The sequence below is a fragment of the Rhagoletis pomonella genome, unplaced genomic scaffold (assembly GCF_013731165.1).
Source record: "Rhagoletis pomonella isolate Grant_MI unplaced genomic scaffold, Rhpom_1.0 Rhpom_scaffold_00014, whole genome shotgun sequence".
Classification (NCBI taxonomy): domain Eukaryota; kingdom Metazoa; phylum Arthropoda; class Insecta; order Diptera; family Tephritidae; genus Rhagoletis; species Rhagoletis pomonella.
This window is the reverse complement of record NW_023458568.1, coordinates 17,662,713-17,683,617: the sequence shown is the minus strand read 5'-3', so window position 1 is coordinate 17,683,617 and position 20,905 is coordinate 17,662,713. Positions and strand designations below refer to the sequence as shown.

The 20,905-nt window shown below is 37.8% G+C and overlaps 1 protein-coding gene across 1 annotated transcript in view; it reads left to right on the top strand.

Annotated features, from left to right (window-relative positions):
* The window catches only part of LOC118749048, a 100,015-nt gene that overhangs the window by 38,208 nt on the left and 40,902 nt on the right, over window positions 1-20,905 (top strand). The window contains exon 9 of the mRNA XM_036483838.1: window positions 11,380-12,934. Within this exon, the coding sequence (XP_036339731.1) occupies window positions 11,380-12,934 (1,555 nt within the window). The remainder of the gene's footprint in view (window positions 1-11,379; window positions 12,935-20,905) is intronic.

Here is a 20,905-nt window from a genome sequence, read left to right as displayed (position 1 = left end):
ACCAACTACACCATATAGTTTCTAGGACAGATGGGAATGATGAATGGGAAAAAGTTCTTCAAATTTATTCCATTTTGCGACTAACCGTTCTGTGAAATGCCAGATCATTGGATAATTTCAAGAACTTCTTCACGAACATACACTTTCGTTAGGTTATTAAAGACGACAATGGAAATATACTTTCTGACAACCACCAAACCTGAATATGTATTAGCAAATAAATGTGTCACTGGAAGTCGTGAACGTGAATTGTTGGTGAAAATGGTTCTACCAAAATATTTCACTAAAAAAAAAATAATTTTGGGCGGGACGAAGTCCGCCGGGTCTGCTAGTTTATAATAAACGCAGAATTTAAAACAAGCTTTCTCCATAAGTAAGAGTACTTTATTTTATGAAGGATATTGATATTCACGAAGTGTTTCCATTCTACGCCAAAGGAATTCACATGGCTGACCCAAACTGAACTCTGATATTTTTATAGTCTGATAAATATTTTACTACCAGGTTGACCGTGCTTTGCCTGGAGGGCATATACTTTTTAGCTTTAGAAAAATATTTTGGAAATAAAAAAATTGCATTTCGATATCTTTTAAGTAAATTTCTTACTCCAAAATTTAGTTGGTAACCCTATTCCGAAATAACTGGAATGAATGGGCCATATCCTGAGCGTATATGTACTGTGTACACCTAATGTGACCACCTATTTAAATGTTTAAAAGTAAGTAAGTATAGGTTGAAACATTAACAGAGTTGCCACCTGTTAAATAATTTTATTCAATTAGTTAAATGAATTGGTGCAATATGGGTATCAATGGAAATGGGTTTGAAAAGGCGTTATCTCTAAGGAACCTCCCAGGACTTAAAAAATCAAATTCAACTTTAATTAAAGGAATTTAATAATTCAAATATGTATCACAGTATAGGTAAGAAATGAGTTTTCGTATTTTCAACGCATTGCTTTTCCATACCAAGTGCACCGAGTTCAGTACAAATTGATAAATCGGTTACCGAGATATCCAATTGTATTCAAGAGTTATCCAAATAGTTATAATAAATTTAATTAATGCTAAGAGGTTATTCCAAGAATCGATCGCTTCAGTAGGTATTGATTTATCGCAACAAAAGGTTGGAAATAAAACATATTTTGCCTTGTTGTTGTTGTAGCGGCACTACTAAGCCCCGCCTGTTTCGGGTCAACTTTTAATCATTATCGTCAAGCTCAACTAACGGTAGGCCCAGGAAACGAGCTGTTTCGATGGGGTCGGACCAAAGGGAGTGAGGTGTTAGTTGAGTCGGATTGAGCTGGCATGTGAAGAGGTGGTTGGTGTCGTGGGGGGAGTCTCCACATGCCGGGCACTCATTTGGGATGTTTGGGTCGAGTCTGGACAGGTAGCTGTTTAGGCGGCTACAATATCCAGACCGTAACTGAGCCAGGGTAACGCGGGTCTCTCTAGGTAACTGAAGCTCCGTCTCTTCCACAGGTGGTGATTGGGCTCCGATAACGACATTCCTAGGCCGGGAGTCGAGGTAGGTGGAGACAGACTCCCTATGAATGTCGTTAATCGCTCGTCTGTACGTCATTGGGTCCAGTGGTTGGTCTGTGTAGGTCTGGACTGCGTCCTTGTACATGAATAAGTGCCCCGTGAAGTGCCTGGGCGGAGGCTCCTCCTCCAGCAGTGGTCTGTTGGGGTGTTCACTTCTGTGACACCAAACAAGAAACTGCTTACAGAGCATCTTGTTGTGTTCCCTTACGGGGAGCACTTGGGCCTCACTGTGTAGGTGATGCTCAGGAGTCATCAGAAGGCACCCAGTCGCTGTCCGGAGTGCGGCGTTCTGACAAGTCTGTAGCTTCGTCCACTGCGTCCAACTAGTCCCCGGCGTCCAAACTGGCGCAGCATAATTTAGAACCGGCCGGCCAATTGCCTTGTATGTTGCCAAGAACGTTTCTTTGTCTTTGCCCCAAGTGCTGCCGGCGAGCGACTTGAGGACCTTGTTCCGGCTCTGTACTTTGTTGACAACTGCGGTTGTGTGCGCGGAGAAAGAGAGCAGGCTATCAAAGGTAACCCCTAAAATTTTCGGGTTGTTCACCGTCGGTATTGGTGTGCCGTCGACGTGAATGCCTAATTCAAGCCTGACCTCCTTCGTCCAGGTGGTGAAGCAAATTTTGCCTTATTTCCCATTGCTTATTTATACTATCTGTAACAAAGCTGGAGCTGACAGCCTGCCAGCTGAGCTATTCAAGTACGGCGGCGAGGAGTTGATAAGGTGCATGCATCAACTCTTGTGCAGAATATGGTCAGATGAACGCATGCCCGACGACTGGAATTTAAGTGTGCTCTGCCCAATCCACAAGAAAAGTGACCCCGCCATTCGCGCCAACTACCGCGGGATCAGCCTTCTAAGCATAGGTTACAAGGTCTTATCGAGCGTATTGTGTGAAAGACTGAAGCCCACCGTCAATGAACTGATTGGGCCTTATCAGTGTGGCTTTAGACTTGGCAAATCCACCATAGACCATGTATTCACAATACGCCAAATCTTGGAAAAGACCCGCGAGAAAAGGATCGAGACTCAACACCTATTTGTCGACTTTAAAGCCGCTTTTGACAGCATCCCCTCAAAACTCATACGGCTGTGTAAAATTACGTTGAGCAATACCACCAGCTCCGTCAGAATTGGAAAAGACCTCTCCGAGCCGTTCACCACAAAACGGGGTTTCAGACAGGGCGACTCCCTGTCATGTGACTTCTTTAATCTGATGTTGGAGAAGATAATAAGAGCTGCAGAACTGAACCGCTCAGGAACAATTTACTACAAGAGCGTAACAAAACCCGCGAAGTCTGTTCTGCCTTTTCCAAGTTGGATAGGGAAGCAAAGCGCATGGGTCTGGTGGTAAACGAGGACAAGACGAAGTATCTCCTGTCATCAAACAAACAGTCAGCACATTCGCGCCTTGGCACCCACGTCACTGTTGACAGTTACAATTTCGAGAAAGTAGAGAATTTCGTTTACTTGGGAACCAGCATTAACACCGATAATAATGAATTGAATAATTGAAATCCAACGTAGAATCACTCTTGCCAACAAGTGCTACTTTGGACTGAATAGGCAATTCAGGAGTAAAGTCCTCTCTCGACGTACGAAAACCGCGCTCTATAAGTCACTCATCATGCCCGTGCTGGTATATGGCGCAGAAGCATGGACAATGAAAACATCCGATGAGGCGGCTCTTGGAGTGTTTGAGAGAAAGATTTTGCGGAAGATTTACGGGCCTTTACGCGTTGGCGACGGCGAGTACCGCAGACGATGGAACGATGAGCTGTATGAGCTTTACAACGATATGGACATAGTGCAGCTAATTAAAATACAGCGGCTCCGCTGGCTTGGTCATGTCGTTCGAATGGACACCGACGCTCCAGCTCTGAAAGTATTCAACTCGGAACCCGCTGGTGGTAGCATAGGAAGAGGGAGGCCCCCACTGCGATGGAAAGATCAGATGGAGAAGGACTTGGCTTCACTTGGCGTTTCCAGTTGGCGTCAGTTGGCACAGAGGAGAAACGACTGGCGTGCTTTGCTGAACTCGGCCAAAATCGCTTAGGCGGTTACAGCGCCAAAAAAGAAGAAGAAGTAACAAAAACAGTTTACTGACAGAAGGAAAAAGAACTTTGTTTATTCCAAAAATACAGTTAAACAAATATTTTCACTTATGAAAAGTCTAACAAAATATAAGGAAAGCGTCGTCTTTAATATCTGCTCGGCAAATTGGACATAGCGCCTTTGTATGAATTTTGTTTGCATGCTTTTTAATATGTTGAAAATATTGCTGGAAAACCTTAAAATCTTTGCATGGAAGCATGGCGCAATAAACAGGTGGAGTCATAAAACAGCTTTCTCGCTTTATCTTCTGACATTCGGCTGCATCATAGACAAAATTTAAAGGCAATATTTCATATAAGGCAGTGTCAAAATCTTTCCTCTCGCTCTAGTTACTTCACCTGGTATAATTCCACCATGGCATGGAACAATCAAAAGTTGCCTTTCCTGTTCGCAGCATATGTATAACACAGAGAATTTATTTAATAATAATAAATACATGCACAACAACCAGAGGTTATGAATTACAGTGCATGTACATAAGTATGTTACAAATTTCTTAAACTATGTAAATATAATCACTTACAAATCAATATGAACTAAGACTAATAGACTAACTAGACAGTGAAAGTGGAATTCCAAGTAGAGGAGTGAGTAATTGAATAGGTTTAGAGGAAGATGATAAAGAAGCGTTGATATTCATTGAAAAAGGATGGTTAGAGAATATTACACTAGGAATCACATGGCAAAGTGACGCATGAGTTCGTTCCTAAATTGCGGCGTGATCTTAATATTTCTAACCGCATGTGGCAAATTGTTGTGTATACAAAAAACTGGCGTTCAGAAATTAGCAGGTTAAATTTCGACAAGGAAATCGAAGGGGCTCGGGAAGACCTTCATAGTGGGAGCCGTTCTTTCAGGTAGCTGGGCTCCTGAGTTGTTATAACCTTATGCATCAATGTTAAGAATATTGTTTTAAGTTTTATCTTCAGTTAAAATTTCTGCATTATCATCACTTGCTATATCCGACCTGTGGATTTCGTTTACGATGACGGAGCGAACATGTGGTACGAAATAGTGATGTAAAAATATGTACAATTTTATCTACTACATATACTCGATACAAGCGGCGGTTGGAATGAATGGCGTAATAAACAGGTGAAGTAATAAAACAGCTTTCTCGCTTTATTTTCTGACATTCAGCTGCCTTATAGTCACAATTTTAAGGCAATCTTTCAAATAAAGCAGTGTCAAAATCTTTCTTCTCACTCTAATATTACTTCACCTGGTATAATTCCATCATGGGTGGGTGCATGCAATAATACCATACGCAATAATTCCCATTACTTTGACATTAAAAAGCAGTTTCAGAAGTGAGCTAGTGTCATTTTATTATTATTCTTTTTTCTAAACGGTTATAATGCCACCAGTGCATAATTTCGAAAGGATGGGAGGGGGGCGGGAGACGCGAGCGCGAACGCGAACGCGGACCGCCGCGACGCTGGACACTTTCAAAATTGTAGACTTACAAATCCGTCCATTTTATTCATGTACTACTTTTTGCCAAATGTAACTGGGTGACTACCTATGTGCACTATTTTTCTTCATTGCTCAGTTGTTAAGTTTAAAAGTTGGTCTTATTGCTCAACGAGAAATGAAATAAAGCAAATTTGTGTTATTTCACATTCAATTGTACGTCTTTGCATAATCATCTTGAAGATGTGATGTGGAGTGAAATGATATATAATTATTAAAAAGTATAAGGACAATTTTGAAAATTAGCTTCCGTTAACCAATCCAAGCGCTGAGTAAGAAAGAATCTATGCAATTATAACTGGTGTTTCATGTAAAAAGCGGAACGAATTATCTGATGAAATGTTAAATAGCACATGTATGTGCTTCAATTTTAAACTCGTAAAAAAATCATATTCGCTTTCACGATGCAAATAAATTGTAACAGTGATAGTTTTAAGAATTGCCAGTAAGTATACAACAATAAAAAAACATGCATGAATTAGTTTCCTTAATATAGAAAAAAATTCTTCAAAATCTTGGGTTTTCATAAACACTGAAGCTAATTTATGAATGTTGTAGATGTTTTTATATTCTTTTAGGCCCTTAGTGAGTAATCTACCGACCTCTGAATTTTGAAGTAAGCAGTGCGCGCTTCCACTCCGCAGGGCCTGGGTTCAAGCCCTGTTCAAAGCAACATCGCAAAAAGAATTTACCCCCTTATTCTAGAACCCGAAAAATCCATATACTGCAACCCTTGCGGAAATATGTGCAGCATTGCCAGCTATCAGTGGTTTTTCGAAGATAGCTGAATGAAGGAAAACAAAGTGGAAAAGAATTAAAAAAACACTCATGAAGTGCTTATTTATAGAAAAATTGTTGATTTTACATATTTTGAAGGAAGCGAGGGATTCTATTGCATTTGCAATTGTAGCAGCGGAGTAAGAGCGCGCTATGGGAATGATTTCACAAAGATATGCGGAGCTTTCGGGCATAGTAGCCATGGGCGCATCTATGTCAGCTTATGGTTGAGTTGTTCAACCACAAGTCAGAAGTCCTCCTATGCCTGAAGAACTGGTTTTCAAATCAGTTAATGCAATAAAAGCTTCTTCCAAGTCATTGAAAGCATGCACTTTGTTAGGTCCACCAGCTGTTGTACTTGCTTCTGCCTTCGGCCGCGCTTAGGGATTATAACCCTTACTAAGTAGAATTCTCGTTTCTGTGTTGCCGGAGAAGAGGGGCTTCCGCATGTCAAAGGTATACAACACTACGCAATCCACAGTATTTTTGCGCAGAACCCACGTCGAAATTTGCAAAAAAGTGCATAGTGCAAACCCTATTTATTTATGAACTTGAGGTCGGAAATTCGAAACATTTATTTTAAATACAATGTTAATCCTTTGGTTACACGTGATGTTAAAGTTTTTAGATTAGGGTTATGCGTTTGGACACAACAACCGAAAATCATTGTACAAATAACTAAACCGCACCCAAGTTTCCCAATAAGGGGCAACAAAGATTCTTTTTTACTAGTTTATTTAAAGCAATGGATAAAAATATACGTACATGCGAAAAGCAAATTTATCTGTTAAAATGAACGCCACTAATATTTCATGCAAACACACATCGCTTAACATTTTTTATCTCGCCTCCGACACAGAATTGTTTTCGGACAAAATTATGCAAAAAAGCTTACTCGTTCGTTTTTAGGCATACTATTGTTACGAATTTCGAAAGTTCGAAGATACGATTCGGATTGCAGCATACTATTTCTACGATTCGTAGCAAAATCCGAATACGAAAGAGTTGCAGAATGGGGGTGTTAGAAAAAAGCTTTTGCCCTAACAGCGGTCGCCCCTCGGCAGGCAGTGGCAAACCTCCGAATGTATTTCTGCCATGAAAAACAGCTTCTCATAAAAACACACTCGCCGTTCGAAGTCGGCATAAAACTGTATGTCCTTCCTTTTGTGTGACAAGGCGCATACCTCAAATCGGAGGAGAAGCTCGACCAAACACTAACATATGTGTGAAATAGAGTTTATGCACTTAGTTTTTACTCAGATCGATGAAATGATTTCGTGAATTGGACTACGCATCCATGTGATACTTATGCTTTTAATTTATAAGGTAATTTTACCTACTCTCAGTCCCCTTATGGGAGATGTCCGCTTATGGGAATTTCCCAAAAAATAATATTAAAATTTAAATTTAAAAAATCTAAATTGCGGGTTCCTAAACTAAAATAATATATATCCTTCAATAGATAAAACTGAATTAATGGAAAATAAATTCAAATTTATGGCATTTTCTTTTCTACCGACAAATCTCATTTCCCGCTTCGCTGAAGCAGTAAGAAGACGGCAATCTAAAGTAAACTTTTTTTTAGAAAATAAAACATTTCTGAATATGGACCTGTGTACCAGTGTTGCCGCGAATCATTTTTAGCGGTAGCCAAATTCCGTTAAAAAAAGGGCTAAAAGAGAGCTAAAAAAGTCGTTGTGGCTAAAAATGGTAGCTAAATTTTTTACTTACATACATATAAATATATAAGTATACACGCAAACATTTTCAACAAGTAATGGTATAGAAAAACAATGAAGTCTGCCAAAAAAGCCAATATTTTATCCAACCAAAAACCATTGTCAATGTTATTGTGGCTTGTTAACGTTTTTATTTTTAATATTTTTATTGAGCTTTGTACCACGATTGTTTATTAGGAAAAATTGAAAAAGCAACAAAGTCTAAGCGGTAGAAGTTATAGCACTATTTCGGAGATCACCACATCTCCTCATCAGACTTCTTTTTTCTAGACTTCAGCAGGGATCGAACCTGCGAATTCGATGTTCAAAGTCAGAAGCGTTAACCACTGAGCTATGTACATCCCGTAAACTCTTGTTGCTAATTCATTTTCCTTATTCATCAAACTACTATCAAGTGCAGCTGATTTGCCGCTATTTAAACTCGACAGGCAGGCTCTTCCTAAACTATGTATTTTGTCAATGTTATTGTGGCTTGTTAACATTTTTATTTTTAATATTTTTATTGAGCTTTGTACCACGATTGTTTATTAGGAAAAATTGAAAAAGCAACAAAGTCTAAGCGGTAGAAGTTATAGCACTATTTTTGTATAAAAGGGGGCCGTAAACTTATCTATTTTGAACTATAGTAGTATAAAAACGTAAGGAACATACAATACATATATGTATATCAGTCTTTCTTAGTTTAAAAATTCATCTCTTACATAGATAAAAAAAATGATATCAAATTAAGCATATATAACTTTTTCATGCCAAGTATGAATAAATTCTCCAAAGGACTAAAAAAAGGGCTAGGGGCAATTTTAAATTTATGTGGCCAAAAAAAGTATGTTGTAGCTAAATCTAGCCACCAAAGGGCTAAAACGGCAACACTGGTGTTTACTTGTGTAATTGACCGCTCATTTTATTAGAGCTTCGCGTCCTCTTATGGGAGATTTCTTTTTCATAACTAGACATGTTTGAGTGCCCATGTTCGTTTATCGGAAAGTCCGTGTATGGGAGAGCATTTTGTATGGAAAAAAACCAAAAATTTTTCGTTCCCAAGAATGTGTCCACTTAAAGGAGATGTCCGCTTATTAGAGCGCCCGTCTATGGGAGCTTTCACTGTATATGAAATTCGTCTGGAAGATAGAAAGCGAGTAAGAATAAATGCCGAACAAAGGAATTTGTCTTCTTTCGACTTAAGTAAATGCATTTTGCAAACAAAAGTGTGTACGTTACTTAGTTCCTTGGTAATGGCGAATTCGTCAGGATCTATTGATTGCATTATAAACATTTTCATTTATTTGTTAAACATACAATAACTTCCATTAGCGCGAATTCATATAAGGTGGTGTTACCGGAAATAGAATAAATAAATTATATGTACATCAGAAAATTAATAAGATGAAATGAAATTATTGTTTGATTTCTAACCAAACCTATGTATGTAACTCAATTGCCTAATGGTTTGCCGAACCGTAAACATATGTTTACTCACACCTTTTTTAAGAAGTTTCACTTCTATTATGTGTACGGTGTTACACACGCATTTTTTTAAAGATTCTAATTAAAAATTTTGAAATTTCGGCGAAACAGCGCAGAATTAATATTTACAGTTTTTTGCACAAAGTTGGAAATTTGGTATTATGTATGTATATGGGATCTGTTAAGAAAAAATATAAACATTAAACAAACTAAGGAAAAATAGCCAAACCTTACTAAAGTGTCGAGGTCTAATTTCTACTTTGGTCACTGTAATTATTCCTCGATTCGAATCACAGGCATTCAGATTAGAAAATAATAACATTTCTGAAATTTACCGTTATATGCCGGCCGTAATTTTAGGCCGATTTCAATAATTTTCAACGTTTTTCTTTTATGTGGCAAGCACAATAAAAATACCGAGTTTGGTATAAATTGGTAGACCGGTTACCGATATACATATGTATATGTGATCATAAGTGGGCGCTGCCACGCCCATTTTCCAAAATTTTACCATAAACGTATTTCTTGGTAAAGAATTGTTGGAAGCGTCAATTTTGAATAAATTAGCTTTACTATTTACTGATTTATCGAAGATTCCGTATTTCTCTAAACTACCCTATTATAGACTGTGGGCGTGGTTATTGTCCGATTTTAAAAATTTTCGGCCATTTGGTATGCTGTACCAAGCCCAGCAACTGTGCCAAGTTTGGATGAAATTGGTGCAGCGGTTACCAAGATATACACATGTATAAGTGGGCGTGGCTACGCCCATTTTCCAAAAATTTATAATATTCTTATTTTCCGTCTGAAAATTATTGTAAATATCAATTTTGAGTGAATTATCTTCAGTAGTTACTAGAATATCGCAGTTTTCGTATTTCTGGAAATTACCGTTATGAGGGAAGTGGGCGTGGTTACAGTCCGATTTCGCCCATTTTCAATACCAACCTACCTTGGATTAACGGAAATCTACATACCAAATTTCATTGAGATATCTCAATTTTTGCTCGAGTTATCGTGTACACGGGCGGACGGACAGACGGACAGACAGACATGGCTTAATCGATTTCTCTATTCATTCTGAGCATTTATGTATACATTTGTCTATATCTATCTCGATTCATTTTGGCTGTTACAAACAACCGTTATGTGAATTAAATTAATATACCCTTGTGCACAAGTGCGCTCGGGTATAAAAATTACGATCATGCTTATAACAAGATCACTTAAAACTCGTTCATACGCATGCCATTTTAATGAGCTGTTAAGGCGTCGGAGCACGGAATACGAAACAGATACAGGACATTAAAAGCAATGCAGAACATTTGGCGTCCCGTATAAAATAAATAAATTACCAGGACAATGGGTCAAAAAAGAGGACTGTCCCACAAAAGTTGGATTTCAAGTTGTAAGGAAAGGCACACAAATTTAAATTCTTTTTTGAGCGGCATATTTGTCGTAGCAACATACTTTGTAGCGCATTAGAAATAGTGATGCGACGAGTTTTGTGAATTTGTTAGAAAAGCGGGGTTAGTCAGAACGTACAGGAAGTCGTTCCTATAGACATAAAACCTCTAAGTGGGAAAACTTTTGAGAGAGTAACCGAGCAACTGTTCCTAGCCAGAAGTTACAGGATTTAGTCCGGAGTTTTTTTTTCTTTTAAGTTCATGAAAAGTGTCAAACGATAGGCAGGGTTGCACATGTAAACAAAAACAGAACGTGGTGAAGGCAAAGAACCTTATATTTGTTAAAAAATGGAAGTAAACAACGAAATATTTGAATATGTACAGATTTTAATAATTATTTAGTGATATTTCAACCAAATCAGTGTTGTACCAATGTCATGTAAAAAACCGACTGACGTTTTTACAGGAAAAAGTGCTTTTTGCGTTCCCGTACACTTCGGAATCTATTCTCCTTTTACTCTTACTTGAGAGAGTAAAATTGTAAATTGACAGTTCCACAGGTTTTAGACCGAAGTTCAAAGGAACAGACTAATTATTTCTCAAAAGGGATTTGCGTTCTTTCACTTGCAGTTATTTTGCGGTTTTTATGCCAGAAAGTGATTTGTGCCAATATGTATGTAAAATGTTATTTTTGGGTGTTTACTCAGCAAAGTGGACTTTCGCTTTCGCATTTTGACAGGAAATTATACCAAGGCCTGTCATATGCCATTAAGAGTCATGGCTCAATGAACATACTTGTTGCATACACTCACATAGCTTCGAATGTCATGAAATATTTAACAAACTTCTTATTTCCTCGGCAGCATTATGATACTCAACATGCTCAACTTGTATTCGCTGATGTTCTCCTTCATTTACAACATCAACAGCAAGGAGGGGCCATTGCAATTGCTCAAGGAGCGGTACGACAACTCTACCGATGAAATGAATGAGTTAACACAACTAATTGAGGGCCTGAAAAACAGCGGTAGTAACAGTACTGAAGTGGGCCTGGTGCTCACTAATTTTAACGCAACTACCAGCAGTCTGCTAACGACAACCGCAGCTGCCACAACACTTTATGGCTGGACCACACGTCTGAAATGCCGCAATATCACAGTGAAATGCTCAAAACCAACGCGCATCAAGGTGAGAAATTTCGCGACAGCAACCACGATGTTTCTTCTCAACATAACCACCCCTTCAATGTTGTCGCACTTAACGGACGAGTCAAGCACGTTAACTACCCCACCTTACACAATAACACCTGCGACGGAAATTGATACAACGTGGACAGCGCAAGAAGAATTGAGCACCACCACACAATTCACTACAACAGAGCCGCCGACTCTAGCGATAGATACAACTTTGACCCCAATAATTGAATACACAGAGATCTCAACACAAACTGAAAGCACTGAGCCATCGACGACACTAGAATCCACCTCAACCACGACCTTAGCGCCAGGCAGTGATGATTTCTTCGACTATATGGATTATTTTGTAGGGATGCCACTCGAGCTCAGCGACACGCTGGAAGCGGCTGCGGCAACAGAGACAACGCGCAACAGTTTAAGTGCAATGACCGAAAATCTGCCACCACTGAGCCGCAAGCCCAGACAAGCTGCGCTGCCAACGCCAGATGAGGCAATGCAAATGCCAAAACAGAGCATGTATAGTCGACGACAAAATGAGCGGCACAGACAGAGCAGTGAAGACAACGAAGACTATTCGGCCGATGATTCAACGTCTACAACTATAAAAACATTACCTTTATCCACGCCAGTCGACGATGCCAGTTCCAGCACGGTTGTGACAAGTCGCCAGGTGCAACAGACGCATCAACAACAAAATGAAACATTGGAGTCGCCACAAAATGAATCATTGCCGACGTTACATGTCAATACTAAGCTGTTGGGTGAAGTATTGGCTTATTTTACAAGCTCAACATCCACTGTCGATCCACCAACCACAAAGTTTCCGCTTCCCACAACAACAGTTTCAACAACAATTTCAACAATGATTCCAACAAAATCAACTGAACTCGCCGGCAGCAGCACTCCATATTTCTTAGCGGAAGATGACATTCTTGACGAATCTACCGACACGATTAAGTATGAGGCCAATGAAATCGATGAAGAAAATTTCGATACTTGCATTCGTACTATTTGTGATCCATATCCGGAAGAATACTTCAGTACAACAGACATAGATACAACAGCTACTCCAACTACAACCACACTGACGCCTATGGAGACTTATGAAATAAAATTGGCGAAAGTGAAGCAAAACATACATGAGGTTCAGCGTAATTTGACCAGTATGTGCTGGGAGACATCACTGGGCCAAGAGCTTGCGAAAGTTATCGTTTCGGATGGGGTAAGAAAAAATGAATTTATTGTAAATATGCTTTAGACTGTGTCAAATGAAACGACTATTTTTTGCCTTAGGTTCCATATGAAATTTTTGTTGTCGGTCCCAAAAAAAATAGTTGCGGCAAATTCCCGATCTTAGTTTTTAGGTTAGCTCTCGAAAAAATAAGAATTTTTAAGGAAAAATTATTTTCCGCTCCTTTTTACAACGCTTTTATCGACTTGCAATGTTGTGTGTGCAGACACAATTTTTAGCTATAATTATAGATTATATTCAAAGTTCCTATACAAAAGTCTAGACATCAACCTCGGCGGTAGGCATTGCCGGAAGTAATTAAATATTGCGCCTAAAAATATGCACTCCATATGCTACAGCGGAAATGGACGACAAGCCATATGTACATACATACATACGAGCATAAAACATTTTGCTTGCATATGCATAAAATAAACCACACAAATATTTGCGCAAATACCAACTTTTACAAATAGGAATCGAATAAGAATCTTATTTGGACAAATTGTATTTGAGCAAATATTTGTGTGGTGTATTTTACGCAATAGTCTTCTGTTCTCTTTTCATTGCAAGTTAAATTATTTTAATATCTGTTGCAAAATTTTATACAGACAAGCCTAAAAGTACAAAATAAAAAAAAACTTATTAATATACCACGCTTTTATAAATTGACTAAAAAGTAGAAAATAATATTTCTCAGTCCCATAGAATTTGTTTTGATAACTTTTGATTTTGAAATCTTAGCAAAAGTCATTATAAACCATTCATGAAAATGAAAAGCGTGGGGCGCATGTAATAGACCTGAATTGATATGAAGGGTAATATATGTATGAATGTGGATATAAGAATAACGACCGCTTAAAATCGATCTCAATTTGTACTTTCTCTGTAGAAATTTTAGGTCTATGTTATGTAGTTTGACTATTGTCAATTAAATCTAATGCTTTGCTTTGCATGCGCTTCACGTTTTTCGTTTTCACTCTCATAACTTGTTTATAATGACTTTTGCTAAAATTTCAAAATCAAAAGTTATCAAAACAAATTCTATGGGACTGAGAAATACTATTTTCTACTTTTTAGTCCATTTATAAAAGCGTGGTAGATATATTAAGTTTTTATTTTATTTTATTTATTTTAATAAGCAATTCAACATAATAAATAAAAAAACAACGTTTTAGACCATTCAATTTTAGTATAATAAGCGCAAGTTAGAAGTAGCCCTGACCTACCGTTGATTTTTGGCATTATTTATAAGGTTTCGTTAATTTCTTAATATCTAAATTGAATAGGTTAAAAGGTTGTTTTATTATTTGTTAGATTCAATTATTTATTAAACAAAAAGTAGCAGAAAACTATTGTTTTCCTTAAAAACGCGATCGCCAACTGAAAAATTAAAATAGAGGTCTGAAATTTTGCCGCATTTTTTTTTTGTTTGTGACCAAGGAAGAAATTTTCATATGGGACTGAAATAAAAAACATTCTTTTTATTTGACACAAAACTTATTGCATGCATATGTACATGCATGTAAGTATTTTGAATATTCAGAATACATATTAAGGGTATTCAGACTATACTCGTTAAGGTCTTAATTCGGTAACTCCCACCATTGTTTTGCTTTTGTAAATTGACGAATATATCATTACCAACTTAACGAGATGGCAAGTCTGATAAAGGGGTAACACACGCGTTAAAATGTTTGCTGATTCCTTTCTGTCATTTCATACATTTTATCAGTTCATACATTTTATCAAAAGTTCAATAAATCGTTCCGTCGTGGAATTAATAAATGTTTATAAATAAAAGAACTTCACGTCATCCGATTCGAAAGTAATTTTAACCAGAAAAATAATAAGGAGCGTTCGAAGTTGAAAGTGTTACCGAGTTACCAGATAACGAATTAATACATAAACGAGGATAGTCTGAATACCCTTATTGAGAATATCTCGTTCTAAAGATATTTTGTAAATAAATGTGTTCCACAGTCTTTCAAGGTAAAATGTTTGATATTATGAAAACTGCTATCAGATTTAATTGTTTAAAAACTATAGCCACCTTCGATTCGTCAACACTTGGTGAGTGGCTAAACAAACGAGTAACTGACATAAACTACTCACAATAGTAAAACTAGTATAATATTTGCATAGAGATAGACCCTCTAAGCGACTTAGCACTACAACGGCCAGGTCTTTCACTGCATCCTCGCTTTAAGAATTTTATTCATTAGGATCAGATTCTGAACCTTCAGAATCATACTCCGCAGTAATGCGCAAAATGTTTATCTAAACCTTGGTCATTTCACCGTTCACAATGTAGCAATGTACATGAAACAATTTTTATTTATATTTGAACAATCTGTTTATGAAAAATATAACTTGTCATTTGTGCACAACCATTTTCCAATTGGAAATGCCAATTGGAGCCATGTTCTTCTCCACTTGCTCTTTCCATCGCAGTGGGGGCCTCCCTCTTCCTTTGCTACCAACAGCGGGTTCCGAGTTGAATACTTTCAGAGCTCGAGCCTCAGTGTCAATTCGAATGGCATGGCCGTGTCAGCGGAGCCGCTGTATTTTATGTCCATGGCATTGTAAAGCTCATACAGCTCACTGTGTCAGATTTTGCCAATATGGGACATCAAAATTCAATTATAGACAAAGGTTTAGAGATATAAACTTAAAATTTGGCATGATTTTTTAAAAGAACATAAGCTTCAATATGGTTATGAATAGGGCAACCCAAAATATGCTTCTTAAAACCTATTTTAAGCGCTTAAATTATGCCAAGAAATTCTAAATATATGCTCCACAAATTTTAAAATCTGATTTCAGATTTCTAATCAGCGACCTTAAAAACATATCCATAGAAAGAAAGTGGTGTCAAATTGTGTCAAGGGGTCTTTAAGCAAATATGTAGTTTTGTCCTTAAGATTTGGATTTCAGACTTTACCGATCACTTACAATAGGTTTGTCCCACGGATACGATGTTCGTCTATGTCCATGATAAATTTCAAGTGCGATGTCATAGGTAAATTTTCGCGGTAAGCGGTACTGTGTCTTCGTCCAGTGTCTATTGATAACCACACAAAAGGCCAACGACGATAAAATAAGGTTATTTTCAAATTTTTTGTTGCACAATGTTAACACTCTGGGGAGGCGTTGTCCCGCTAACTGGGTGTAAGTGGTTTGTTTTCGTGATTTACATGAATAAACTGAAAATCGTAGCATACTTTTTGTGACGATAAAATAAGTCACTAAAAACTGTCGCTAGCTCCTGAACTATTATATGCTGATATTTTTTCTAGCTTATTTTATTTTGAAAATCTTCAATTTGATTTACCTCTATAGAAATGTGTCTTATAGCATGTTTACGCTACCGTGTTGTGTAGCTCGTTCTCGTTTTACGCTGTAAAACTAGTAAACGCGCTGATCAAGTGGAATGGTACGAGATTCGGACACTCTTGAATTCTGGAAGATCTTCCAGCAGTCTAAAAGCGCTTGGACTTCACAGTTCCCCCCCACTGGACTAATGAATCCTTTCCAAATAAGAATCCCCTCAAGGGGTGAATGGGAGAAGGATTCAGTCCTGATCTCTTACTCCGACTCAGCAGGCATATACACTGATTGCTCCAAGTTGATTTGAAGGTAGGTGGTGGAGTATACTCGCAAGAACTCTCACTTAGCCTCAGCTTTCGTCTGAGAGACCTTAGCAGCGTTTTTTAATCTGAACTTACAGCAATAAACGAAGCTGCATATGGCTGATCGATTCTTCTATTAATTCGCATGCAGTAGCCATTTTTTCTGATAGCCAAGCAGTTATAAAAGCACTTAGTTGTGATAAATCGTCATCGAGGATTGTCATGAAATGTAGACGTGCCCTAAAAAGGAGATATGTCACTAATGTCGTATGGGTGCGAGGTCATAGAGATGTACCGGGCAACTGTGTTGCGGATGAACTGACAAGGAAGGGCACCTTACTGTCAGCTCTCAGTACTTCTCGAGATGCGGTAGAGCTGGAAAAGCATCGATGCTTGGCAACATCGATGTTTTCGATGTTTGAAAGAAAAACATCGATGAAACATTGATTTTTTTTCAAAATTTGGGAATTTGGCTTTTCAGCCTTACTCTTCTTAAACTTTAGATTGGAAATAAATTCTATTAAATAAAAAGCGGTTATAACAATATAGTTTAGTTTTTTCTATATTTAACTTGAATATAATAAATTATAATGCTTTTTTCCCTTCAAGGGCTTGAGATCAAAAATCATTTATGATCAGTTTTGCCAAAAGCAGGGAAAAGAGGCTACATGTAGAGAAATTCAGCCCTAAATTTGCGATGTAGGGAAAAAAGAACAGACTTTCAATATTAACTTAAATGTAAGGAATTTAAAAATTTTGCATTTGTCTCTTTTTTCACAAAATTTTCTTTTCCGTTCTCAAATAATTTCTTTTAATTGAATCGGTGAGTTCGACAACCGTACAAGTTCAAAATAAGTTTTTCGTTGTTGAGATCAAAAACCGTACGGACATGTACGGCTTTTCTACAAATTTCACGGGTGCAATCAGCTGTGCTACGTTAACGGCTAAGCCTAGTAAGGTGAAATGAGAGAAAAACCGAGTATGTCCCTGACTTGTACTGTTTTTGATCTCAACAATGAAAAACTGATGAAGTACTTGTACGGTTGTTCAATTACTAATGAGTTGAAATTATTTCAATGTGAATGGTGTCGAGTTTAGCTTATACTGTCGAGTAGTTAATGTTTTTGGCTTCATGACGTAGAATTTTATTTACCGCTTTGAAGTTGGTCCCGTTGTCAGTATATATTTGCCTTGGTACGCCGCGGCGGGATATAAAATTATTGATGGAAATAATACAAGAGCTGGTGTCGAGGCTGTGAGCCACCTCTATGTGCACTGGGTGACCATCCGCCCATGTAAAATGTAAAAATAACGCCCCATCGGTTTTCTCGCCTGCGGCCTACTACTACGAAGTAGTCAATACCAACGTAGCTAAAGGGTTTCTCGTAGCTTGCCAGCCTAGCCCTAGGCAAGGTTGCCATTTGAGGGTTCAGCGGAGTCGCAGCTTTATTTTTGCAAGCTTGGTATAGTTCGGTATAAAACACGCATGCGTGGAATGTAAAACCTGCCTTTGACATCGTTTACCACAGCTTCTTGGCGTCTTGTGAACATATAAATTCAGCTCGAGTTCTCACCCTCATGATACCTTGTTCATCTATAAACAAATTGAGCGATATTAACTTACTTCTTTTTTTCAATATTCTTACCGCCTTTTAGACAGATCAACTCTTGCACAAATTTGCTGGGCTGCGCTTGCTTCATAAGGAACGCCTTTGCCTTTCTATCATTTCAAGGTTGACTTTGCCGGGCGGAGCCAGTGGATGAACTTTCGCTTGTAGCGAAGGTAGCGACTGCGCGGTACAACCGCCTCCAACTCGAAAAATATTCGGTGTTCATTACCACCAATTGCTGCTTAGCTACATGTATGTGTAGAATGTGATGTCTGGTTTCGACGCTGTCTTCGATTGGACCAAAGTCTTTGCGGTTGGGCCAATCGTTTTCATCGGCTTTCAAAAAATTAGGTCCGTTGATCCACATGTCGCTGTCCACTTTGTATTCTTACTTAGTTGCGAGGTCTGCAGGGTTTAGTCGTGAGGGAACCCACCGACACTGTTGAAGGGTCGTATTTTCCAATATCTCAGCCACATGACAAATTGCCGAAACTGCCTACGGTCCCTCAGGGGAGCATAACGACATTCGGGTCTGTTTTAACCATGCTAGATTTCTACTCTATGCAGATGATTTGAAAATTTTCAGCAAAATTACCGGCATTTCTGATATTTCTTTATTACAACGTGATCTTAATAATCTATACGACTGGAGTACCAGAAACAAGTTATCGCTTAATATCAGTAAATGTTACCACATGACCTTCGCTAAAATTATAAATCCAATCCCCTCTGCTTATTCCATTTCTACTGCTCGTCTCTCCGCTGTAAATGAGTTCTCCGATTTAAGTGTTGTTTTTGACTCGGGGTTCTCCTTTGCTAACCACATTGGTATCATTATTCCTAAGGCCTACTCCAACTTGGGCTTTCTACGGCGCTATGCGCGGGACTTTAGGGATTTTTATACTAGGAAAACGCTTTATAATTCTCTAGTTAAGTCTAAGTTGGAGAATGCCTCAGTAATTTGGAATCCAATTTACTCTGTTTATTCCCAAAGGATCGAAAGAGTTCAACATAGCTTTGTCCGTTTCGCTCTGCAATCTCGTCATTTTAATGAGCCCCTTCCATCTTATGAGGCCCGTTCTTTGTTAATAAATCTGAAATCTCTTGCCTCATGGCGTATAATTAACTCACTTATGTTTATCTATGATATTGTCTGTGGTCTCATCAATTGTCCTGAACTACTGGAGCAGATATGTTTTAATATTCCCCAAAGGGTATTGCGTTTTCACTTTTCGTTGCGTGTTAAAATTTTCAAATCGAATTATTTAAATTATGCACCCATTACTATGTCTCTTAATGAACTTAATAGAATTTTTAATAGTCTTGATCTTGATTTCGCCCATCCTAGATCTCTTTTTTTATCTAAGCTGGAATCTAATTACTTTTAATTGTATCTTTATAAATTATTTCTAAGTCTTTTTGTACCTCTAGTCTGTAAGGTTTTGTAACCATAGACTTAAATAAATAAATATGAATATGAATATGAAATTTTCTTCCGATACCGTTGCAGATCCTTTGGCACTTTTCTTTCGACAATGTCTGAACTGCGGAACTTTCCTAGATTCGTGGAAACTATGTTCAATAAATCCTATATTTAAGTCTGGCGACCGCAATGATATTTGCAAGTATAGACCTATAGTTAAACAAAGCACCCTGGCAAAGATATTTGATCACATTCTTCAACGTAAGCTCTTTGATCACATTAGCAAAGCTATTGTTGAATGTCAGCATGGATTTTTTCCCGGAAGGTCTACTTCCACCAATTTAGCCTTAGGCACTAATCGAATTGTCGATGCTTTTGAGACTCATGCGCAACTCGACGTCATTTACACCGACTTCTCAAAAGCATTTGACAAAGTTGGTCATTCAATTCTGTTACGTAAATTGAAATTGTATGGAATCAATGGAAAACTGTTGAAATTTTTCTCCAGTTTTCTATCGAATAGGAAACTTTTTGTGTCAATTGAAGGAGTTAAATTATCTTTGCTTATCGATGCTTGGTCAAGAATTCCACAAGGGACTCACTGTGGTCTTTTATTGTTCCTTATCTATATATTAATACGCTAACATAAATTTTGTCTCCGTTCGTTTGGCGATTCTACCGAACCGATTTCGAAGCCAAGAACACCGTTGGAAAGGCATTTTTACGTAGATGAGCAGAGTTTTTATGGTTCCGCAATTGGTTGAAAATTACGGCCAAAGCCGTCGTTTAAACATTTTCGAATTGTGTATAGATGTTGCTGCAACATGTTCAATTTGACATGTTTCGCATGTTGTTTCACTTCGCATTTGAAATTAAGCTTTGAAATAAAGATAAATATGAAGATGAAGAAATAAATGATAACGATGAAGTCAAAAAAAAGAAGGCAAAAGTGAAGATAAAGACGAAAATGGAGACAATGACAGATACATAAGAATTAGGGTAACTGAAAGGGTAAGAACATTTATAGAATTTATGAAGTGAAACTTCTTTAGCGGCAGTTGGTTGGTTGGGAGTAAATTGTCGAATTCAAGGGGAATAATGCACATGGAAATGGTTCTCAGCGGTTTAGCGGTTTGAGAATAAAAACGAAAACAAAGATGCCTAGAGGTACAGCCAAAAACGAAGATCAAAGTAAATCTAAACACTATAAGGTAAAGGTGAAGACGAATATGCAAAAATAAAGATAAACCTGAAGAAAAAGATGAGGATGAAGATCGATATTGTTATCGATATAAAC